General features: G+C 39.6%; 3 protein-coding genes across 8 annotated transcripts; 2 read left to right on the plus strand and 1 right to left on the minus strand.

Annotated features, from left to right (window-relative positions):
• The first annotated feature begins 1,498 nt into the window (after positions 1-1,498).
• abcg2b (ATP-binding cassette, sub-family G (WHITE), member 2b) lies at positions 1,499-10,634 on the plus strand. The gene is made up of 15 exons (XM_028588589.1): positions 1,499-1,650; positions 2,759-2,818; positions 2,921-3,038; positions 3,134-3,289; positions 4,406-4,563; positions 4,790-4,941; positions 5,280-5,372; positions 5,991-6,142; positions 6,457-6,608; positions 7,170-7,259; positions 8,832-8,956; positions 9,463-9,617; positions 9,746-9,835; positions 10,338-10,390; positions 10,487-10,634. The coding sequence occupies exons 1-15, from the start codon at positions 1,499-1,501 to the stop codon at positions 10,632-10,634; spliced, it is 1,854 nt and encodes a 617-aa protein (XP_028444390.1).
• Positions 10,635-11,554: 920 nt separating this feature from the next.
• Positions 11,555-14,795, minus strand: LOC114572903 (cell death-inducing p53-target protein 1). 2 transcript variants are annotated; one of them, XM_028604686.1, is made up of 5 exons: positions 14,558-14,795; positions 14,351-14,476; positions 13,717-13,891; positions 13,022-13,611; positions 11,555-12,933 (listed from the first exon to the last, which is right to left on the minus strand). In XM_028604686.1, the coding sequence occupies exon 5, from the start codon at positions 12,669-12,671 to the stop codon at positions 11,700-11,702; it is 972 nt and encodes a 323-aa protein (XP_028460487.1). In that variant the 5' UTR covers positions 12,672-12,933; positions 13,022-13,611; positions 13,717-13,891; positions 14,351-14,476; positions 14,558-14,795; the 3' UTR covers positions 11,555-11,699. The 2 variants fall into 2 exon arrangements, with proteins under 2 accessions (XP_028460487.1, XP_028460494.1); XM_028604693.1 differs by lacking the exon at positions 11,555-12,933 and having other exon boundaries at positions 13,229-13,611; positions 14,558-14,751.
• Positions 14,796-15,352: 557 nt separating this feature from the next.
• Positions 15,353-22,402, plus strand: arpc1a (actin related protein 2/3 complex, subunit 1A). Of its 5 annotated transcripts, none has more exons than XM_028603190.1 (11): positions 15,353-15,452; positions 16,591-16,684; positions 17,008-17,112; positions 17,309-17,531; positions 18,143-18,250; positions 18,422-18,525; positions 18,625-18,733; positions 19,634-19,709; positions 19,810-20,003; positions 21,343-21,433; positions 21,527-22,402. In XM_028603190.1, the coding sequence occupies exons 2-11, from the start codon at positions 16,621-16,623 to the stop codon at positions 21,563-21,565; spliced, it is 1,113 nt and encodes a 370-aa protein (XP_028458991.1). In that variant the 5' UTR covers positions 15,353-15,452; positions 16,591-16,620; the 3' UTR covers positions 21,566-22,402. The 5 variants fall into 5 exon arrangements, with proteins under 5 accessions (XP_028458991.1, XP_028458982.1, XP_028458958.1 ...); XM_028603181.1 differs by having other exon boundaries at positions 15,447-15,530; XM_028603157.1 differs by lacking the exon at positions 15,353-15,452 and adding an exon at positions 15,540-15,904.
• The last annotated feature ends 1,066 nt before the right edge of the window (positions 22,403-23,468 follow it).

Here is a 23,468-nt window from a genome sequence, read left to right on the forward strand (position 1 = left end):
CATGGTCAAAACAAAGTATATAAGGACACCAAGGCAACAACAACATTACTGTTGATAGGTTTACCATCTTCAACAAAAAAACACATTCACATCAAAAAACTAAGTTATTCTAACACCAATAATGCATATTAAATATAAATGGACAGACATGACATGGAACGCTGTATTCTCCCATACAAATCTGTGTTGTCCAACAAAATCTGAGAATTGTTATTTAAAAGCATACACAGATATTACCCAATACATTCCATTATTTGAAAATAAGCATGTATTTTTAAACACTATCAAATCATTTATTTTTTTAATAACAAATCAAATAAAACTATTAGGCTACTTCAATATTATACCTGATTAAGTAACACCCCTGTCTACACTAGCCATGTCAATCTGAGGTTGGTTTTCATTGTTAAGGAAATCCTTAGTTTCAAGACTATAGAACTTGCCACTGGGACCAAGTGGCAAATATGGGATCATGCTGAATGCCCACTGTAAGCCCAGAAATCTGAAAAATCTGAAACATTTTTATTGCACATACAGGAAATGTGTCTCCTGTTTTGGTGCATAACATTAAATTCAGTGCACAAGTCAAGAGTCATAAAATAGAGACATTTACAATAGTAAAATATGAAAAGATATACGAAAAACTTAAACATATACAGTATCTGTTTTTAAGGAAGAGCTGTACAGTACAGAGCTACTACAGTATCTCAAGTGGCAAAGAGTCATCAAGTTAGAAATCTGATTCAGTAATGTCCATAATGCTGCAATATTTACCAAAAGTTACTCAAAATTAGCCATCATAAGTACAAGCCATTGCTTATTAATTCAACGTTTAATTTGTAAGAGTAGTGTTAACTTCTTTTCAAAAGGTACATTGCTTTATGCATTCTTAATGATACAAGACATGCTTTCAACTTTGTTGCAACAGTTAATTAAAGGCCCTTTCCTGTTTCAACGTGACAAAACCAGGCCCATAAATAACTTGACTGGCCTGCAGAAAGCCTTGACCTTAACCCCACCTTCCCCCAACCCCATCATCTCACCTTTGGAATGAATTGTTATGTGACCCAGTCCTTATCGCCAAACAATAATGCCCCTCATGCTCCCTCATGACCCTGAATACAGATTAAAAAGGTATTGACAATGGATGGAAGGATAAAACTTGCACTGCGTAAGCAGCACTGCACACCGTATAAACATGGTCATCTTTTATCATCAACTATTATCACATAGCTTGGGGTGCTTCTTGGGTGCAGTTTTTGAGGGGAAAGTTCAATGCCAGAGTATCTTTTTGTGAACAGTCACAAGTCTATGGGTTAAGGATTCAGGGAGTCCAAAGACCAGATGAGTTTATAACAGAAACTTACTGATTACATGCTCTCTCACCTGTCTCTCTGTCCGACTACACAGGACTTTGTGTAAGACTACCTCTCTCTCTCTTCGAACCCAAATTTCGGACTCATTTTCCTCTCTGCTGGTAACACTGCTGTTTTTGAAGATGTCTAAGGGGGAGCAGATTGTTCCCGGTGTTGATGAGTATTTCCAGGAACGAGGGCCAACTGTCACGTTCAGCAACTTGCACTACTGTGTTCATGAGACGAGGTTCTGCCGCAAGAGAGGTCCTGAAAAAAACATCCTCAACGATGTATGGTAGGACATGATACTTTTTTTATGAACTACACTGACATTCACTTAAGCACATTTCTGGATTACCCAATGGTAATGCTGAAGTAGAAATAATAACAAAATATTAAAAACAATAATCTCGCCATGGTTTCATGAATTAAATACTCTTAGACAGTTTTATATAATAATTTTTAATGATATTATTTTACTATTACTACTATTACATTGCATCTTATACCTCATACCATACACTGTACTATATCATACTATACTATGTTAATATGTTATACTGTCTAACCACATCATATACTATGTTATATTTCTATTTTGCTATATTACTACAGACAACACAAAGTTTCATTACTTAATCACAGTATATATTATGTTGGTGTACACTGTTTACATTAGAGATCTTCAACAGGGGATCCTTAGAATTACTCCAAGGGGGGGGGGGGGGGTGTTATTTTTTTCAAAAATTAAAATATGTCTGAAAATAAACATTAACATAAATCTAACATATATTAGCAAAGATAAATCAGCCTATTTGGGAAAAAAAAACATTTCATTTACACAACATTGATAATAGGCTTAGTGGCCTACAAGTATAGGGGCAGCAGCAGCCATTAAGGTAGCCATCCACAGATACAGTTCAGTTTAAGTATTCACTGTGCCTACCACATGTTTAACATTAAACATGATGTATAAATATATGAATATGTCAATAATTATTATTTTAATAGCTTAGTATTGTATGCACCTTAAAAAGGCATGTGTATACTAGGCTTTAGGCCGCCCTACACGTAAAGGGTCCCTGCTCCATCTCTTTTTCAGCTAAGGGGTCATTGACCTGAAAAAGTTAAAGACCCCTGGTTTACATATATACTAGACTTGCTGCTATTAACTGTTAACCTTTTACAATAAAGGCTTATCTTATCTTATCTTATATGTAACCAGTGATTTCTTGACTTGTGAATGTAAATCTTTAAAGCATAAACATGAGAATGTTGCCATTTAAAGGTTTATATTTGGCTTTTAACGCTGCTGTATATCATGGTAATTGGACAGAATTTATTCTAGATTTTAAAGTATTCTCTTTAAATAAATGACTTGATTTTATGTTTGGTTGTTGTAGTGGCATCATGAGACCTGGGATGAATGCCATCATGGGCGCCACCGGAAGTGGGAAAACATCGTAAGAAACATGTTCATGTACATGCAAACACACAGGCACTGTTTCACACGCATAAACAACCCCAACCACATGAATATTAGTTTCTTTTTATTTTTTTGTCAGACTCCTGGATGTAATTGCAGGAAGAAAAGACCCAGCTGGACTGAAGCAAGGAAAAGTGTTGGTGGATGGCAAAGCCGTCACGTCTGAACTCAGGCTCAGCTCTGCCTATGTGGTCCAGGTACACAAATACAAACATACACACACATTCTTTGACATTATTATGCTTTGGATTCCTCCGAATACTTTGTGCTTAAACAATTCATGTGCTTCCAGGATGATATCCTGATGGGCACTCTGTCTGTGAGGGAGAATCTTCTGTTCAGTGCCAATCTGCGTCTCAACCCTCGGCATCACTCGTCCTCAGATAAAAAAAGCAGAGTAGATGCCATTATACAAGACCTGGGCCTGACAGACTGTGCAGACACTAAGGTACAGTGATACACACACAAGCTAATAGCTGTACTTCAGTCACTGTACAGCAGTGTTGGAAAGAGTGCTGCGATGTCTTACTCAATCTTAAAGACTATTACTTAACTAACTTATCTTACTTACTCAGGAATAAGCAGAAGCACCTATTTAAAAGTCTACATGAGCAAATGTATACAGTAGTTCATTTAAAAGTATTTTATAAAATAAAATTCATCTTCATTACTTCACTAACCTACTCATATGAGACAACCTATAAAGTAAAGTGCAGAAATGGTAAAAAAAAAAACGAAAACATTTTATTCCTTCCTCTATATTAGGGGTCTTCAACGTTTTTTAAGCCAATGACCCCTTAACTGAAAGAGAGACGGAGCAGGGACCCGCTATTACATATTGTATAAAATTAAGTTGCATATTAAATTTATACATACGTTTTTTTGCATAGAATACTAAGCTATTAAAATAATTGTTGATTTTATAAAGCATGTTTTAATGTTAAACATGCATGTGGCACAGTGAATCCTTAGGATTAACTGTATCTGTGGATAGTAAGACTATCATCAGTGAGCTTTTTTCACAAATAGTTTCACAAAAAGTAGTTGATTCATATTTGCTAATAATATGTTGGATTCATGTGAAGACATTTACATTTTTTGAATAAAAAACAATTATCAATAATTTGGTGGCCCCCATGCAGTAACTCTGAGGACCCCCTAGGGTCCCGGACCCCCTGTTAAAGACGTCTGCTCTATATTGACAAACTGTGAAGGGCTCTTTGGCTGTCCAATGTCCCACATTTATGGGTGGCAGGCATTTATTTGTACTCTGTAATGATGTACTGTATTTCAACTGTAGCAAAGTCCAACATACTGACATTAAAATAGCCTAAAAACTACATGCTCAAAAACAAGTTACTCAGTTACATTAATGGGAGTATTTAGTACTTTCACCCTTGCTGTTCAGCTTAGCACCCAAGTGTTTGCAACTTGCACCAATACCACAAGCCATACAATGCATCAGATTGTGTGTGTGTGTGTGTGTGTGTGTGTGTGTGTGTGTGTGTGTGTGTGTGTGTGTGTGTGTGTGTGTGTGTGTGTGTGTGTGTGTGTGTGTGTACAGATAGGGACAGAGTTTCTGCGTGGCGTATCTGGAGGTGAAAGGAAGAGGTGCAGCATCGGGATGGAGCTCATCACCTCTCCCTCTCTGCTGTTTCTGGATGAACCGACCACCGGGTTGGATTCTAACACTGCAAATTGTATCATCAATCTACTGCACAGGTACAACACAATTACTAATTTCATCTCACATTAGGCAACACATACTACATATATACACAAGAAACAAATGACAACTGAAGCATACAATGCTGTTGAAGATGGCGGGGTCAAACAACTTTGAGCTTTTTTGCTGATGCCTCGCATATCAGTAACATCTTTACCCTCTATTGCTGTCTTTGTGTTTTCTGTAACTATGGATGTAAACACATCTGTTATGTGTGTCCAGGCTGTCCAGAAAAGGTAAGACTGTGATCTTCTCCATCCACCAGCCACGCTACTCCATCTTTAGACAGTTTGACCATCTGACTCTGATGCATAAAGGGGAGGTGGTGTACGCAGGAGCAGCAGCCCATGCACTGGAATACTTTACAAACCTTGGTATGTGTGTGTGTGTGTGTGTGTGTGTGTGGTGTAATATATTGTGATTATATTGTATTACCATATGAAGTCCTGATGCTTGACATTTAACTCATTTCTTTTATAATATTCTGCTAATTTTATATAAAATGAAAAATAAACTGATTGTCTACATGGTGAGCTACTGTTCTATTCAAATTCTTTATTTACACTGTCAGGATATTCTTTGCTTTATAGAGGCACTTATTACAGTGTTGCATGTATATTGGATGTGTGTGTGTGTGTGTGTGTGTGTGTGTGTGTGTGTGTGTGTGTGTGTGTGTGTGTGTGTGTGTGTGTGTGTGTGTGGTTTTGTACAGGCTACCAAATTCAGTCCTTCGACAACCCTGCTGATTTCTTCATGGACATCACAAATGGAGAGGCAAAATCAACATCAGAATCACTTACTGCAGGTACACCTGCACAAAACACACACAGTTTAGGTATGTGGAACCATCAGAGGCTTGATGCATGGTTTTTGGTAATTTGTGGGTAAGAATACATCTAGGTGTCCAAGTTGAATTGGGCTAAAAGTGGTTGTAATGTTAAAAGTTTCAAATATAGAATGAAATACTAGGTGACTAAAATAAATTGAGTTGTTTTCTCTCTGACTAAATCTCATGTCTGTGGAGTTAGTAGGAAGTTAGAGTTGGAAGGCATTTAGTTTAACTTAGCATAACACCTAGAAGGACGGTTGTAACAATTCCTTGAGGAATATCAGCTGGCCGTATTGACTTTCTGGAGTCTGCTTGTTGCCTGGCTCCTCACGGTAATGACAATACTGACAGGAAGTCACTGTTCTCCAAGAAATAGTTACAGCATTTAAAATCTTTCTCAAAATGTCAAACTACTCCTTTAACCAGATTTAGATTTAAGCCTAGACGCCCAGGTTTTTTACTTGCAAATCACCAAACCCTGAGAAGAGTAAAAAAAGGCAGTGTTTATTATTAAAAAAAATAAAAAAATAAAAAAATTATGCTGTCCTTTTCTACAACATGGCGATGTATAATGGACTCTCTGTCTTTCCACAGTAGAGTATAAAAACTCACTGGCAAACAAGTACAGACAGTCCCAACTGTGCCAGAATGTGCTTGAGGAGTTAGGCCATGTGGACCAGCGCATTGCTGAAGGGGCCAAAGGTCATGACAAGGCAGCAGAATATGCTACCTCTTTCTTCTATCAGGTCAGCCAACTCCACAATTCAGAAACACATTAAAACATTAGAGAAAACATGTTTCTTACATTAAAAAACAATATGAAATAATCCATTTGAGAAAATCAAAACCTCAGTTGTAATTCATTTTGTGAGTAACCAAAATTGAAGTGAGTTTATGATGTTACGTCGCAGAATTTAATGACTGTGCCAGCCAGCTGTGCTGGGCTGCCCGCTATTTGAACCCTGTTTATAACTGTCATCATGCTCATAAATTCTTTCTGTGTGTGTGTGTGTGTGTGTGTGTGTGTGTGTGTGTGTGTGTGTGCGCGCGCGAGAGACAGATGCGTGTGGTGTGTGGCAGGACAGTGCAGAACTCTCTGAGGAACCCTCAGACCTCTTATGCCCAGTTGGCTCTCAACATCTTCTTTGCAATTCTGGTGGGACTCATTTATTACCAAATGCCCTTAACATTGCCCGAGGCTTTACAGAACAGGTACTGTATGCATAACCTGCAACATAACAGCCAGCCAAATTTAAAATAAGTGTATTTGCTCTAAATTCCCCTCTGCACATTCTTCCTGCTGTAAATGTGTCCTTAGTCACCTTACAACAGAACAACTTAATTAGAAGATAATATTAAAGGTTTTTTCTTTATTGTTTTGAAGATTTTCATTGTACATTATTGCATGTCGTAGACAGGAAAATGTGGTGATGTGGTATCTCCATTTCAGAAAAGGTTGCATAAATAATTGCTTGGGCTGTCATTGCAAGAATGACAGAAATGTCGAAAAAGAATATGTAAGCGCTAGAGTGTGTTGGCTGAATTCAATTTGAAATATAATAAATTATATAAGAAGCCATGATGTCAAGATGAGGAAATAACTTTTTGATGCCGTTATGCTTGCAAGTTTATGGCGATAAAACCCAGGTCTGGGTGACCTTTGCTGCCTATGAATTGATAATCAGATCTCTCCCTCCCTCTCTCTCTCTCTCTCTCTCTCTCTCTCTCTCTCTCTCTCTCTCTCTCTCTCCTTTCTCTCTCTCCGGACTACAGGAGTGGAGCGTTCTTCTTCCTTATCATCAACATGGTGTTTGGGAATCTCTCTGCTGTTGAACTCTTTATCAATGAAAGGGCAATCTTCATGTGAGTGAAAGATAAAACTTTTGTGTGCTGAAGTACACAAGGTGCATGGCTACGAATATGTTTTATGCCTAGATACATTTATGTAAATCACATTTCTCTTTTTAATGCTATTTGAAGGATAAGATATTCTATATTTTTCTTATTATAAACAAATCCAATGAAAAGACCAAAACTAACAATGTTTGTCTGTCTCAGTTTTACTTTAAAGGGTAACTACCGTTTTTTTCAACCTGGACCCTATTTTCCTATGTTTTTGTGTCTAAGTGACTGATGGGAACAACAATCTTTGACATTAGTCCAGTATTAAGCGAGGTTGCTGCAGTCAGCAGCGGCGAAACAAGCTACAATGTGAGTTAATAGGGCAATTGTCCAGCTTGTATTTACCTTTACAAAAGTGCTCGTTTTGCCACTGACAGGCTCAGATTAATATTTTAAGTGTCTGACAACATTATGGAAAGCATCCCTTCAGAGATAGACCTTTAAAACCTCTTTGAGACCTTTCTGTTTAACCAGAAACAGCTTTGAAGTCGCTAGCGCTAAACCCACCAGACTCCATTTAAAAAAATCAATACTTTTAGCGTGTATAGAGCCAACATATTTTCACATGTAAATCGATAAACTGTGTTTATTTCAACCAAAACTAGAGTTGTGATGGTTGGAAAAGTGGAACGACCCAAAATGGCTTTTCATAATTTATTTTGTTCCTGTCGACCTTGAATTAAGTATATTTTACGATCATAATCTTGTCTTTACATGGAGTACGGTGGGTTTAGCGAACGCAATATTGCGGATGTTTTTATGTTTAAAAAAAAGATCTTACTCTTTAACAGAAAGGTCGACCTACTTAGAAACAATTTCCATAATGTTGTCAGACACTTAGAATATTAATCTGAGCCTGTCAGTCGGTAGCTTGTTTCAGCGCTGCCGACTGCAGCGATCTTGCTTAATACTGGACTAATTTCAAAGATTGTTGTTCCCATCAGTCACTTAGACACAAAAACATAGGAAAATAGGGTCCAGGTTGAAAAAAATGGTAGTTACCCTTTAAGTACTTTTCTGCTTCCCTTTTCTGTCTGTGGCACTCAGCCTGAGCCCATTCGTTCCTACAGATTATATGTATCTTTGAAAACAGGCCATATAGTTTTTGATTTTAAGTAAAAGTGACTTAGCTGGGATCTTTTGTCAGCTCCGGATTAATACACATTCAGACGGTGTATGTGGGATTGAGTCAAAATAAACTACAGTGTGTGTGTTCATTGTACTGAAGGAACATGTCAGCCCATGCGACCCGTGTGACTGATTGTGTGTGTTTTCAACAGTTTATGGAAAACAATAATGCTCTACCTCTCCACAGAGGTACAAGATATACCACATCTTGGCTACACAGCCAACACTTTTTAGAATGATCACTTCATTGTTGACAAGTTGAAAATATTGAATATCACAAACCTTTTACTTTAACATAGAGTGTTGTATATATCTGTTTGTCAGTACTGTAAATCCTTTACAATCCCATGTTTTTAACTCTGTCACTATGTGTTAGTTGAGATTCTTTGTTAATATTTGTTGCAGTCACGAGAACTCCAGTGGCTATTACCGTACTTCGGTCTACTTCTTGTCCAAGATCTTCGCTGATCTCATCCCCAACCGTATCATCCCCATCTTTGTGTTTTCAGCCATAGCCTACTATATGATGGGTAATTCTCACACATATAAGCACATACATACTAATAATACACACCATATTGTATCATGCAGATGAGGAGACTGCCCTGATGCAGGGAAGAACAGGTGCTGTTTCATTTGAGTCCTTGAGGTGACTATAGTACCTGATCAGCTGACTTTAGAACTGCATAGATCTCCAAATTCAAGAAGTGCCTTTTTCATTTTCCCCAGTTGACTTAGAGTGTGAAATCAGCAAATTATATAGTGAATAAGGAGGAAACAGTCCATAATTCTTTCAGCACAGGCTTGGCTTTACCCCAAGGGGCTTCAAGTTTGGAGAAAGAAAATCTAGATGACAGAGAGCTGCCTGATTCCAGTTTTGTATGTCTTCCTGAATTTATGCTCCTACTGTTGATCTCTTTTTGTCAGGAACCTCTCATTTGACCTTACTGCCATCATCGGAACCCACCACAAAGCAAATGTCCATTCTCATACTCATTGCTGTCTTCCTGTTCAAATGTATTTATCACTCCTTCAGGATTGAAGCCTGCCTTCGAGGCCTTCATGTGTTTCGCCCTGACCATGTCTCTGGTCAGTCTGGCAGGAGTCAGTTTGGCCTTCCTCGTCTCAGCGAGTGTATCTTCCTTTGCCATGGCTAACATCCTCATTGCTCTACCCTTTGTCTTCATGATGGTGAGATGTCGACACTCACACAAAATATGCATGATTGAGATCATAATGTGTACTATTGAAGATATATTGTTCAATGTTCAATACATGTGTATTATTCCCTCTTTTACTTCTTCATCCTCCCATTTTAGGTCTTTGGTGGTTTTCTTGTCAATCTCAATGCTATGCTGAGCTGGCTCTCCTGGCTGAAATGGATCAGTATCTTCAGATATGGACTGAATGTAAGATATGGAAAATAGGCAGAGCATGAGCAGAAGGGTGTGGTTGTGAGAAAGAGGTCTGTGGGGTTGAATTTAATCTTGTCTTTATTTGTAGCGAGTAGGGCTGGGTACCGAATTCAATACTTTTTAGGCACCGACCGAATGGCCTCTAAAATGCCTCATCATTCAGTAGCCAATTTCAATACCAAAGGAGTAAATCATCAGCATCAGTGAGCCAATAAGCACGCAGCATGCTTCTACCAAGATCTAATAATGCTTTTGATTGGCTGTCTAACGTTACACATCGCAGAGGCAGGCAAGAAAAACTCTGTTAAGCACAGAGACCGGGCTCGCGTAGTAGTACAAAATTGGTATCAAAAAAGTATTGTTTAGGAACCGGTATCGTTTCACGGTATTTGTTTCGGTACCAGTATTGAAGATTTTTGAACGATACCCAGCCCTAGAAGCCAGGAAGTTGTGAAGTTGTGAAGTTGTTCCGCCTAAATCTCTTTATCTCTCTCAGGCTGCATTCATCAACGAGATGTCAGGACAGTTGTTCTACAGCAACACGACCATGTAAGTGCTGAGCAATAACATATCCACTCCTTAAAACACAATAACCTGCACACACACACACACACAAACACTGAGCCTTTATCATCTGTGCTGCAGTATCCCAGGGGAGCTGTTCCTTAAAAGCCAGGGCATCGACTACTCTGTGTGGGGCTTCTGGCAGAACCAGGTGGCTCTGCTGGGAATCATATTGATCTGCATGTTCCTGGCCTACATTCAGCTGCGACGAATCAACCGCTGGAAATGATGTCCATCTCTTTATGTATCCATCAACAATGCACTGTGTCTTTATCTTGTTTATTTAACAGGCTTCAAATGAAACACATATAGAAATATTTTTTGGGGAAAAGATCATAATACTGGAAAGTTATTGTTTTATATGTGATGAAATAAGATTTCTAATGTGATTAATTACATTATTTCAAATTATTTGTTAAACATTACACATGGAATCTGTCTCTCTCTCTCTCTCTCTCACATAAACAAACACACGTGTTGTAACACTTGAATCCCAGGTGGATAAGCTGCCACTAAGCACACTCGTGAGCATGAGGGATTGTACAGCAACCACCAAGCTAAGTCCTTACAAAGCTTCTTACAGCGAGTGAGACATTAGCCACCTAAAGGAAAGATGTACAGAATTTATATATTAAGGGGAATCTTTTAGTTTAAAAAAGAAAAAAACTCAGATGTCTCATTTCTCCAGGTAAAATAAAATAGTCAATGCATAAAGCTATTCCTTTTGTATTAATGCCTGGCAGAAACAAGTGTAATATAAATTATTAACATAAAAGTATGGATGTAAACTCATCAGATGCATGCTGTAAAACTTAATTGCAGGGCATAGACAAAGATTATTTTTAAAATAAATCCTCAACTTCCCTAGCTTTAAGGTTGAAAAATAATCTTATTCCACTCTACTAAGTAAAATATTCAGTCCAAAAACTGCATGATTTTTATGGCTGCACTATTGCATTAAAAATAAATAGTCGTCTTGTGCATCATTTCTGTTCAAATTTGAATGTCTTAAGTTTTACTTCCCCTCCGACTCTAAGAAAGGGGATGAATGAAACAAAGCAGCAGGAATAGAACATCTCATGAACTTGCCAAAATCCATTTAATAAAAACTGTTGCAATGGATGAATATCTTAGCACGACTAGGCCCAGTAAAAGAGAAACATGGAGCAGGGATCAGGGGATACAGAACACAAGCACATCTTCAAATAGCAACTAGCCAACACAAACCAAAACTGCAATTCATTCTCAGGTTGGAAAATGACACCTCATTTAAGCAACACTTCTCATTTTATCTTTAGAAACTTTTCACACCAATTGCACTCTTAGTCAGGCTGCGTCCCACTGTTACCGGTGTGTTTTCCAACCCACGGAGCCACTCTGTACATTTCAGCACTACGCACTCATCCACACCATGGTCCTCTTCCTCATACTCCACATCATCATACTTATGTTGCTCATTCAGAAGTGAGATTTTCACAATTGAGCTTATGTCTCCCAGTTCAGCATCACTGTTTTTTTTAGCAGTGACTCTGCTGTTTGGAGTGCTGTGTCTCTGTGTTGCTGGTTGATGCCTTTTAGAGACGTTTTCCCTCCTGCTTCTGGAATCTGAGGCGCTTCCAGAAAGGCCTCCTCCACTTCCGGCATTTCTGGACGCTGAATGTTGATTTCTCTCATTGTTCCTCCGCTGCAGCAGCAGGACAGCTTCAGGTGTGAGAGTCAGTGTGAAACGGCCCTCCTTGTGATGCCTGGCCCTCGTCTTCATCTCTGGCTCAGTCTTCACAGAGCTCTGGCTCACATGTTTGTTCTGCTGCGTCTTAGACAGGGACACGCCCGTGTTGGATGCTAAGAAGCTGACTGTTTGTGATGAAGGCAGCAATCTCTCCCTTCTCTTTGCAAGCAGCTCTGTCCCTGACACTCCTTTGGCGGTTGGCAGATGACTCCTGGGTTGGCTCTTCTTCCCCAGCTGCTTGAGGTTCGAAGCCAGTCGCTCCTTCACGGAGCTGCTGGCTTTATCTTCTTTTGGGACCTTGGTCAAAGTAGTTGTAGATGAAGTGTTGTGGATAGGTCTCTCCTTCCCGGTCAGTCCTGACACAGAGCGTGAAATGGACACAGCAGATGGAATGAATGGCATTTTGGCAACACACAGGATCAAATAGGTGAGGAGTTCAGTTTTGCTGTTAAAGTGCTGAAAGAAAAAAGAAGAGGCCACTAATGAGGAAACTGATTGACTGGGGGAGGCGAGATCCTCTGATGCATCCTCGGCCATGCAGGAATCAGCAGTCAGCGTGTTGCTGCTGGGATCCACCAGTGCTCATCTACCCTAGGGTTTGCTGCATCTCAAATGCTCATTACTCTGAGGCTCAAAGGTTTAAAAATAAACCCACACTTCTAATCCTCTGGTGTCAAGTCAGTGAGGTTACGTTTACTACACTCCGTGCAAGTACACATGCAGGCTTAATCAACACAGGATGCATTGAGAGTAGAAGTGGGAATCTGTGTACTGAGCACTGCAGTGGCGACTGTAAAATCTGTGAAAACAAAGTCCAACTTAAGCATGAAAGTTCATTTTTGAATATAGTATTTTGACGAATGAAAAATAATTCCAGGTCCACTTACTAGCGTTTCCCACAACCCACAGCATTGACCTGCATCTCCTGGTCTTTATCAGCATATGGAAAAAGCTAAGAAGTGAATCTTAAAGTTTTCTTTCTTTTCTTCTTCTTCTTTTTTTGTAGTATTTTTTATTTGGAGCAAAAGTTTAGCATTTTCATCTGTTGTGTGCTTTCTGTTATACAATAGAAAACATGAAAAAAAAAAAAAAACTTCCAGAGAAAACATTTATTTGATAGAATTTTGTTACAAAACAAGATTAAAATAGTTACAAATCTCTAGAGTCATAACATAACAGGAACCAACATGTCTTATCCTTGTATTTTAAACATTTAAACTTATAAATCTATATATTTTAAGTTATCCTGAATGCCTTTCAGACAGGTATACATACATTTTACTGCAATTGAACTCCTGTTAAGATGAAAAAACTTATTAGCCATCACATTAGCCTGCTGGTAGTTAATCTTGTTCGTGTTCATTCACAGCATGTCCTCCTTTGTATATGGAGGACCCGTCGACAGCGGGGACATGTGTGATAGGCATCCTTAAAATAGTTCACAAAAAATGGAATCAGGCAGCATCCAAGCACCAACCTGTGAGACAGAAATTAAACATCGGTCTATGTCTTTTCAATGTGTGTGATTGATGTTGGGTAAAAAGATAACCAAATGTAGGTATTTTAATGAGTCCCTCCTCACCCGCATAACACAAACACAAGACAAATGAGCCACGCCTGCCTCCCAACTTTGTAGGTGACCTGCGTGGTGACCCGAGTCTGACAAGAGGGGCATGTTGTCCAAGCTGGACAGCGATACAGCTCCGTTTCATAGCTCACAAAATTCAGCTTTGGAGTAGCTTGAGGGAGAGCAGACACTAAAGAGAAGACAGGGGGGGGGACAAAAAGGAATGCTTGTTTTCTAAATGTATAATTACATGTTTTGTCACAACTGAACTTAAAGACACACTATAAGTCCTTAACATTATCTGATCAGTGCTGTTTGAGAGGTTGGATCATCCCAAAACAAAAATGTGTAAATTACACTTGGGCCTTAAATTGTAAAAGAAAAAGTGGGCCTTAAAATGTTCCTGAGTAATTGTTGCATGTCATCCTATTCCATGTAAAAAAACAAAACTACCAGTGGAATTAAATAAGTGAATTTACCCTCATGATTCACACCCTTGTCATAGTTTTGGACAATACAATTATTTATTTATCAATTAATAGACGGACAACTCTACAATCAACACTTTCCAACTTAACTGAGTCTAAAAGGGAACAACATCACTACTCTATATATTCAAAATGGAGGCAGATGTTAGGCGAGCATGTACCTGTTAGAGGCAAGTGTGTTTGGGTGGAGCCAACTCCAGGAGAAAAGGAGAATTGAAGGGGTGGTGGAGGGCTGAAAGGTGGGTAAATATGGTAGATCCTCCCATCTTGCCCAGTTTGACTTTCATCTGAACAAACAAATACACACAAGTTGTTTTTCAACTGTAAACTGATCATTTCAGGTCCTGTAAATTGAGAGGGTATTTTACCTTGTAAGAAGTACGGTGGAGGTGAAGGTAACTGCACATGTACTTTTAATGATTCCATTTAACAATTTGATGATGTGCCACAGAAAAAGAAAGCGAGAATCTGAATCTGCATGTGTTTTGGTGTTTGCAGCCAGCAGCAGTTAATCTGGAGGTCTACCAGGTGCGATGGAGAGGTACTAATTGATATCTCCTCTGATTGGTTCAAGAACCTTTTACCCACAAGGCAATGGCAGGATGACTTTAAAATTAATCTGAAGTGATTTGGAGGTTGTTGTTTTTTGCACAATACAGCCACCATGCTTCTGTCTAGTCTAGTTTGCTTGCCTGTAATTTTGAGGCCTCTGAATTTTTTTCACTTCCTTGGATTTTAAAAGGTTTAGATGTCTGCTGTTTTCAAGTAAATGCTATAAAATGATAGAATAAAGTTAACACTACTCGTAAAATGTTAATTCTGTAAAAAAATCCTTACCACTTCCAGTATGAATATTAATGGCTGACTACACTACATGGCACCTACAAAAAACTGGCTACACTTAATGTAGTAAATAATGAGCTGATTTCTGTGGGAGATGATATAACACAATTACTCTATTTCTCTTTGGACCACCTTGCCATCAACTTACTTTGTGAAAAACTGATCATGATAAACTCTCAAGCAGAAATAAGTTACATTATTGTCAGAATAATGCAGAGATCATACTCTTATTTGCAGTTTATTAAAAATGACACACTAATGTGGACTTCAAATGTGCTGTGGAAAGAGCAGGCCTGAGCACCGGATGTGGGCCTACAGGTTAAGAACATAGGCCCCAGTACATATGGGGCTTTCAGGGGTCCTGGGAATCTGGGATTTTTTCATTTAACTTAAATCATACAAGACTGAAACTGACACACTGTGAGTCAGCCACTGCCCGGCTGAATTGTATGGGAGATTTGTCCACATGATGCACTAGATGGTGGTGTTTTGTAACCGGTTAGGCCACTTTTGATGTTTCTATGTGAACCACTAGAGGAGCTCTTTCGCAATCGTCTCAGTTTGTGTGTGAGACGTCGATGTGAACGAGTTTTTTTCAGTTGAATGTAACACAGCTAACGTGATGAGGCTAAGCTAGCTGTCAGCCAGGCATCCACGGGTTTTGCTGCAGAGTTAGCTAGCTACCGGATGCTCCCGGTGTCGTATCCTACTGGCCGTCTTGACATTCCCTCAACATTCCTGGACGAATTCGTGTCGACTGACCAGAGTCCGCGAATTCAGGTCCATTCCCAATCTAACCTTTCCCCGCTGGCGTAATTTAGCTAGCTTGCCGGCTAACTGAGAGTGCACACCCGGAGAACCGGATTTACGAGGTAATTAAGTTAGCAGGCGGACTAACCTACGGCTAATAGCGTAGCTATCATCGGGAGGAAAGGCATCTACTCCAAGGAAAAACCGGGGTCTGACATAGAAGAGGGAGGCCGTCTGTTAAACGTGTAGATACACGTTTATATATTTCTCAAAATCACCAATCTGGCTGCTAACATTAGGCCGATTTAACACCGGTGAACAGTAAGCTAACAGTTAGCAATTGTATTAACTTGCTAGTAATGTTTTGCTGTTAACGATTTATCGTGTGAGGCAACTAACGTTAACGATAGCTAGTCATGGCAATTTTAAAGTACCTAGCTAAGCAACTTCAGTTCGTTAAAGTGTTAAACTTGGCATGCCATGGTCAATAAAATTGAGACTATGATGAAAGTTAGCTGGCTACCTTTAGCTTGGTAGTATTATTATTTTAGCTAATATTGGCCAGTTGAAGCAGCCTTTCAATGTTTTGACTGATTGGGCTTAACATTAGCTAGCTAGCTAACGAATGGAAAGTAACGTTGTAATAAAGTTAAGTTGTTCCATTTGAGAAGTCATCAAACAGACTTTTTATACACGCTGTCGTATGTGAGCTTTAAAGCCGGTAGAAGTGTAGTTTAGCTGTTTGCTCAGGATTTGTTTAATGGCTAACGTTAGTTGCTAAACTAAGTTTTGCTGTGTGACTTCGCAGAGTTCCACTTAAGGACCACACCCAGACAAGATGTCACTTCATCAGTTTCTGTTGGAACCCATCACATGCCACGCGTGGAACCGCGACAGGACACGTAAGGCTCAAATGTTTCCTCCTTTATTTCAAGAAAACCATTTCCCTTGCTTAATTTGAGTGTATCACTCACATTACCAACTTGTACACTGCATACCTGTTATAAGTAATGCCTTTGAAAACAAATGACAATAGCATATTTTATTTGAACAGGAGTGCAACTCCAGGCAAACAAAATATTATTGTTCCACAGTTTGTTTTCAGGATTTGTTAACTTTTTACATTGAGTAGTTCAGTGTGGTATTTGGCACATACCAGAAACTGGCTTAGCTTGTTTATCTGTACTTCCATTATGTTAACCTGCTGTTTTTTTTCCCCCTGCAGAAATAGCCATCAGTCCAAATAACCATGAAGTCCATATCTACAAGAAGAGTGGCAACCAGTGGGTTAAAACCCATGAGCTGAAGGAGCACAATGGACACATAACAGGTATTTAATCAGACTGCATTAGACTTGTATTCCTGTGAGTAACCCACAAACAAGTCTTTCTAGAACTATCATTAACACGAGGTGACACACGTCTGATTCTGAATAATATATGTATAAGAGTGTGCTGTCATAATTCACTTCACTATTTGTGGCAAAAATCAGTCTGTAATTACGTAATCTCTTTGTTGCGTTGTAGGTATTGACTGGGCTCCCAAAAGTGACCGTATAGTGACATGTGGAGCAGACCGTAATGCATATGTGTGGTCCCAGAAGGAAGGGGTATGGAAGCCAACACTGGTCATCCTCAGGATCAACCGAGCTGCCACCTTCGTCAAGTGGTCTCCACTGGAGAACAAGTTTGCAGTTGGAAGTGGTGCTCGACTCATATCTGTCTGCTACTTTGAGTCTGAGAATGACTGGTGAGACTATTTGTACAATCGTGACATTTTGCTGAAATTAAATACAACCATAGACACAAGATTATGGCCAAATTGATATTTCAGATTATTTTGCTTAATGTTGTGATTGGGAATATTAACCAGTTATTTTTACACTTTAATATATAGTGTGTTGTCACTTCCAGCCACATGAACTACAAATGTATTACTTTGGGACACAGCAACAACCCTAAGGCAGATGTGGCACTGAATCTATACCTCACCTGGTTTGAAACTAAAGTACTGTATTTCCAAATGACTGATTAAGATCCACTCCAAGGCTTGAAAGGTTCTCCTTTCCAGCACTGCGTCAGTCAGTTCTGATTCAGTTTTTCCAAGTGTAATAAGTCTCACCGTCAGTCTAACCAAGGCTGCCTGTTTCTTCATCTTCATTTTTAGTTTTTGTCACAAGGATGTTCGTATTAATTTGACAGTAGACAATAAAACTAACAGTTTTGCTTAACTAGATTCACAATTTGTTGTGGTATAACAGTTCAATTGCTCATTGAATTTAGACAATAAATATAGGGTAGAAGAAGTGCTGAAGTTTTTTCACGTTCCATATTAAAGATGTCTGCTTTCAAATTCTTCAGGTGGGTGAGCAAGCACATCAAGAAGCCAGTACGCTCCACCATCCTCAGTCTGGACTGGCATCCCAACAACATCCTGCTGGCTGCTGGATCCTGTGACTTCAAATGCAGGTGAATGTCGTAAATAGTGAAAAATCTAATGGGACAAGAGATAAAGATGAAATTATTGAAAACCTGCTATCGTCCTCACTCGCTCTTCTGCATTTTGTGTTTTTTTTTTTTTTTTGCATTATGCTCTATTCTCTCCCCCCCCCCCCCCCCCCATCCCTCTCTGGCCTCTAGGGTGTTCTCAGCCTACATTAAGGAGGTGGAAGAGAAACCAGGCCCCACACCCTGGGGCAGCAAGATGCCATTTGGCGCTGTGCTAGCAGAATTTGGAGGAGCGGGTCTGTATCTGTTTTTATGTGATCATAAAAGTCCTCTTATGACTTGCAGTAACCCTTTGAACTAAACCAGAGCTTCTTTTTTTTTACCTACATTGTCAGGTGGAGGGGGTTGGGTCCACTCTGTCTCTTTCTCAGCCTCTGGTAATCGCCTGGCCTGGGTCAGCCATGATAGCACTGTCACTGTGGTGGACAGCTCCAAGACTGCCAGGTATATTAATTTCTACCCATAGAGAGATCTTGTTTATGTTTGTAACCAGCAGGTTTCTCAGATTAACATGCCCTGTGGAGTTTTTTAGTAAACAAACAAATGTTATGTTTACATTCAGTGATACTCAACAAAACGCATTGTGTGTATCCTTGAGGCCTAGCAAATGTGTTGAGTGCATTTCCTTCCTCATAAAACATTTGCAAAGTCGATTTTAAATCATGCATTGTTTACATCAGTGTTTTCTAGCTTGCAGTCTTCCTTCACACTGCCTGTGATGGTGCATTGCTGCATTCCCCTTTTGTGCATTACTGCCACCTCTTGATCAGTGCAACAGTGTAAAACCATCTGCAGCACTGTGCTTTGTCAAGTCTACAATTAAGTAGAATTTGCCCTGTTTTTGTTAAATATTTCAGTTGGTGAAAATGCCCCTACGCTCACTGTAACTGGAGTTGCAGTGAAGGAAATAATTCTGGAAATTCAGACAGTATAGTCCAAAATTATTGACATGAGTGAGGACTGAGTGAGAAGTTTCAGCTACTAATGCAAAAGCAAGTACATGATTTAGAACTGGACCTGTTACCTTTGTTTTGTTTTTACAACTACTAAAAACTGAAAAGCAGATCAAGTGTTCATCCTCTAAACCAAAAAGTGAGATGGGATGGAGAGATTTCTCTTTCCAAGCAACAGATGTGTATAGATGGGGAGATGTATGCAGCTAAGCGGTTTCGTGATCCCCAAAAAAAAAGACTAAACCCTTTCATGAAACTAAAATCTCCCACACATTAATCATGTTGAAAAAGCAATCAATCACATAAACATTTACGGGTTTTTACAAATTGTTTGTATAAGTACAATAAACCCATTCGACTCTCAAGGTGATAATTATTTGGGTGTGTTTAGTCCCTCACAGCTGAAGACGGAGTTCCTTCCTCTCCTCAGTGTCATTTTTGTTTCAGAAAACAGTCTAGTAGCTGCGGTAAGAATAAATATACACACAACATACTGTATTTCCATGCTATGTTCCAGTATACACTAAGTAAGCAATGCCATTTTAAATCTGTTGTCTGCGTCTTCAGGGCCACGACTGTTGCCCCATGCTGTTCCGATGCGACGATGGTGGAGCGCTGACATTTGTGTCAAAGCTTGACCTCCCCAAGCAGAGTATCCAGAGGAACATCTCTGCCATGGAGCGCTTCAGGAACATGGACAAAAGAGCCACCACCGAGGACCGCAACACTGCCCTGGACACACTGCACCAGAACAGCATCACGTAAGTCAAGCTCACTGGGATCAATGACGGGCAGGCCATAGAATTTATCTTAAGACACTTTCACAATGACAGTTATCATTTTTAGGTTTAGATACTCTCAGATGTTAAAAATGTTCAGTAAAAGTAATTCAGAGATGGAGGAGTTTTAGTCTTCTGAGTTTTCACAATTTTATGTGTGTGTGTGCGTGTGATTCCAATTTTCAGTTGTTGGCATAAAAACAGTTTGCCCATGTGCGTTACACTTTGTGTATATACAGTACAGGCCAAAAGTTTGGACACACTTTCTCATTCAATGTGTTTCCTTTTTATTTTCATGACTATTTACATTGTAGATTCTCACTGAAGGCATCAAAACTATGAATGAACACATATGGAATTATGTACTTAACAAAAAAGTGAAATAACTGAAAACATGTCTTATATTTTAGATTCTTCAAAGTAGCCACCCTTTGCTTTTTTTATTAATAAGGGGAAAAACTTCCACTAATTAACCCTGACAAAGCACACCTGTGAAGTGAAAATCATTTCAGGTGACTACCTCATGAAGCTCATTGAGAGAACACCAAGGGTTTGCAGAGTTATCAAAAAAAGCAAAGGGTGGCTACTTTGAAGAATCTAAAATATAAGACATGTTTTCAGTTATTTCACACTTTTTTGTTAAGTACATAATTCAATATGTGTTCATTCATAGTTTTGATGCTTTCATTGAGAATCTACAATGTAAATTATCATGAAAATAAAGGAAAAACACTGAATGAGAAGGTGTGTCCAAACTTTTGGCCTGTACTATACAGTAGGTGTAAATAGAAGGGATTTTAAGTGTTGATAATTTTCAGTAACAAAGAAGAAAAACTTTGAGGTCCCTTTTTGGAGGCTGCACTGAGAGGTGTTTTTAGTAGTTTGTTCTCAATGAGTGGCTACTACATATTAGAAACCCCTCGGTCGACACCTAAGAAAGTTTTAGCAAAAACTGAACAATTTAACTTTCACGATGGTAGGATTTATTGCAGAACTGCTATATTGGACTGCACAACTTTTAGCTTGGTGCGTCTAATAAACTGGCAACTGATGGTATTTTAACCCCTTAAATAGACGTTGCAATTTGTAACAAACGTAATGGCTGGAAAAATCGGTCTAAAAACAACAACGTTTCATGTTGGTTTATGTCGTTTTGTTCCGCTAATATGCATATTTCCTTTTTGATCAAGGATCAGAACTTTGTCCACACATCACACTCTGTCTTGGCAATACAGTGAAATCCATCATTATGCTTTGCTATGTTATAACTTCTTTACCCCTTTTAAAAATGTCTTTATGTATCTACACGTCTGGTCCTCAGCCAAGTGTCGATCTATGAAGGAGATAAAAGGGATTGTCGCAAGTTCTGCACCACAGGCATCGATGGAGCAATGACCATTTGGGACTTCAAGGTACAACACACACACACGCACATCCTTCAGAGATTCATTTCTCAAATCTCCCAGCTCTAACTCCCTCATGTGTGTCTGTGTTTACCTCCTCAGAGTCTAGAAGCTTCTATCCAGGGTCTCCGCATCATGTGAAGAAATCTTATAAATGAATGAAGAAACGCAGCAGGCCTCACTTCTCCCCATTGCCCCCCCCTTCCCCTCCTCTTTCCACCTCACCCTCTCTGCTCCTGCGACGCAGCCAGTAACACATAACTGACCGCCTCATCGAGTGTCTGCTGAAGCACTGATCAGACATAACACACTCTTGTGGGTGTGTGCAAACACTCTCTCACACACACACACACACACACACACACTAAAGTACACTCATACACTACACGCACACACACTAAAGTACACTCATACACTACACGCACACACTGAGCTGACGTGTGACATCACTGTTGATTTTTTTTGTTTGTTTTTAAATGAAGGTTAACCAGGTGTCAAAGTGGGAAGCTCCTCTGACACGTATTAAAACGTGGCGTGAAATGTGTGTTTTTATGTTCTCTAACCTCCTGTACCAAAAGTTGAACACAAAAAAAGGTGCGTTTTATCCAAAAGTCAGACTGTATGTCACCTCAGATCAACCTTAACATGATCTCTGAATATCAATGTTTAGTAGAACGGAGGACGTGATGCTTTACTTCCTTGAGTCTAGTAAATATTCTCCCGCAGGTGAAGTCATGGTTCAGATTAGGACCCGGGTTATTGATATTCTGAGGTCATGTTGCTGGTTGGCTGTAGAGAGCTGTATAGGATCTGATGGTGGAGAGAGAAAGCAGTTGTCTGAACTCTGTGTGGAGTCACGGCTGGCCAGCACTAGGCTCTGTAGCTACTACACTAAAACCACACAAGATGGAGGATTTCTATGTAACTGATCATGAGGTAGGCATGAAATAAAGATGTACATTTACAGTACACAACTCACTCGACTGTTCTCTTCCTTTGTCTTTGTATCTCACAGACCAGATACCTGTAGTGGATCTGCAGTATTAGTTTTGTTTACATTTTTTTAAAATCTGCATTCCATATTTGTGCTTGTGGGCTTAAAAACTTTCTTAGGCAGAGAGTATTTGGAGTATCAGTTTGATTGGTTAATTCTTAGATTAAAAGTCAAATAATCAGGTAAGATGAAAAGGACCATATTTACCGTGCTCTACGCAGTTAAAGTCACAATTGTGTTTCTTCATTGACCTAATTGTGCATTCATTACAGAATGGCTTAAATGACACAAGTAGGAACCTTGAGAAGAAACTCCTGAATCTATAGTAGTGCATCAGGTGCTTAGCATTACTCTTCTAAGCAGCCATGGATTGTTTTTGTTACTGTATTTGTAATGCATTTTGAACAAGTCTAACCGGCAATTTCCACTGGATGCGGAACGTTGACGGAGTCATTAGGTTTCCATTAAAGTCAATCTGTGTATTTCCACAGACTGCGGAACCCCCGACTCCGTCCCAGTTCCGTCAGTCCGGAGCAGATACGCAGAGCTTCTATTTTTGACGGACGACGGAGAGCTCCGCAGCAATTCAGCACACGGCAGATAGTGCGGGACAGGAAGTCGAGCACATGAACAAAATAAATATCCGGTTAATTTTCAAAATAAAATACACCGTGCTCACGACGGATCATATTTCCCTGCACTACACCTTGAAAACACATCACAGAGTCGTTTCCCCTCTACTCCTCTGGATGGAAACAAACTGTTGTTGGTTTTGTGGTTATATTCTACCTGAATTCGCGAGAACTTGTGGGTCCTCGTGACTACAGCTGTCAGTCACGGCCGCAGCCGTTCCGCAAACAAATCCGGACCCGGTGGGTATTGACGGAGAGCGGAGCACGCAGCCGGCACGCAGCGGAGCCGGTCCGCAGCTGTTACGCATCCAGTGGAAATCCCCGGTTAAGTGTTTACAGACATGCTGGTGGGAGGCTCTGTGAGGCTGTGCCTCAAACTAAATGCTAATGTCAGCATGCTAACATTTTGCAGGTAATT

The sequence above is a fragment of the Perca flavescens genome, chromosome 2 (assembly GCF_004354835.1).
Source record: "Perca flavescens isolate YP-PL-M2 chromosome 2, PFLA_1.0, whole genome shotgun sequence".
NCBI lineage: Eukaryota > Metazoa > Chordata > Actinopteri > Perciformes > Percidae > Perca > Perca flavescens.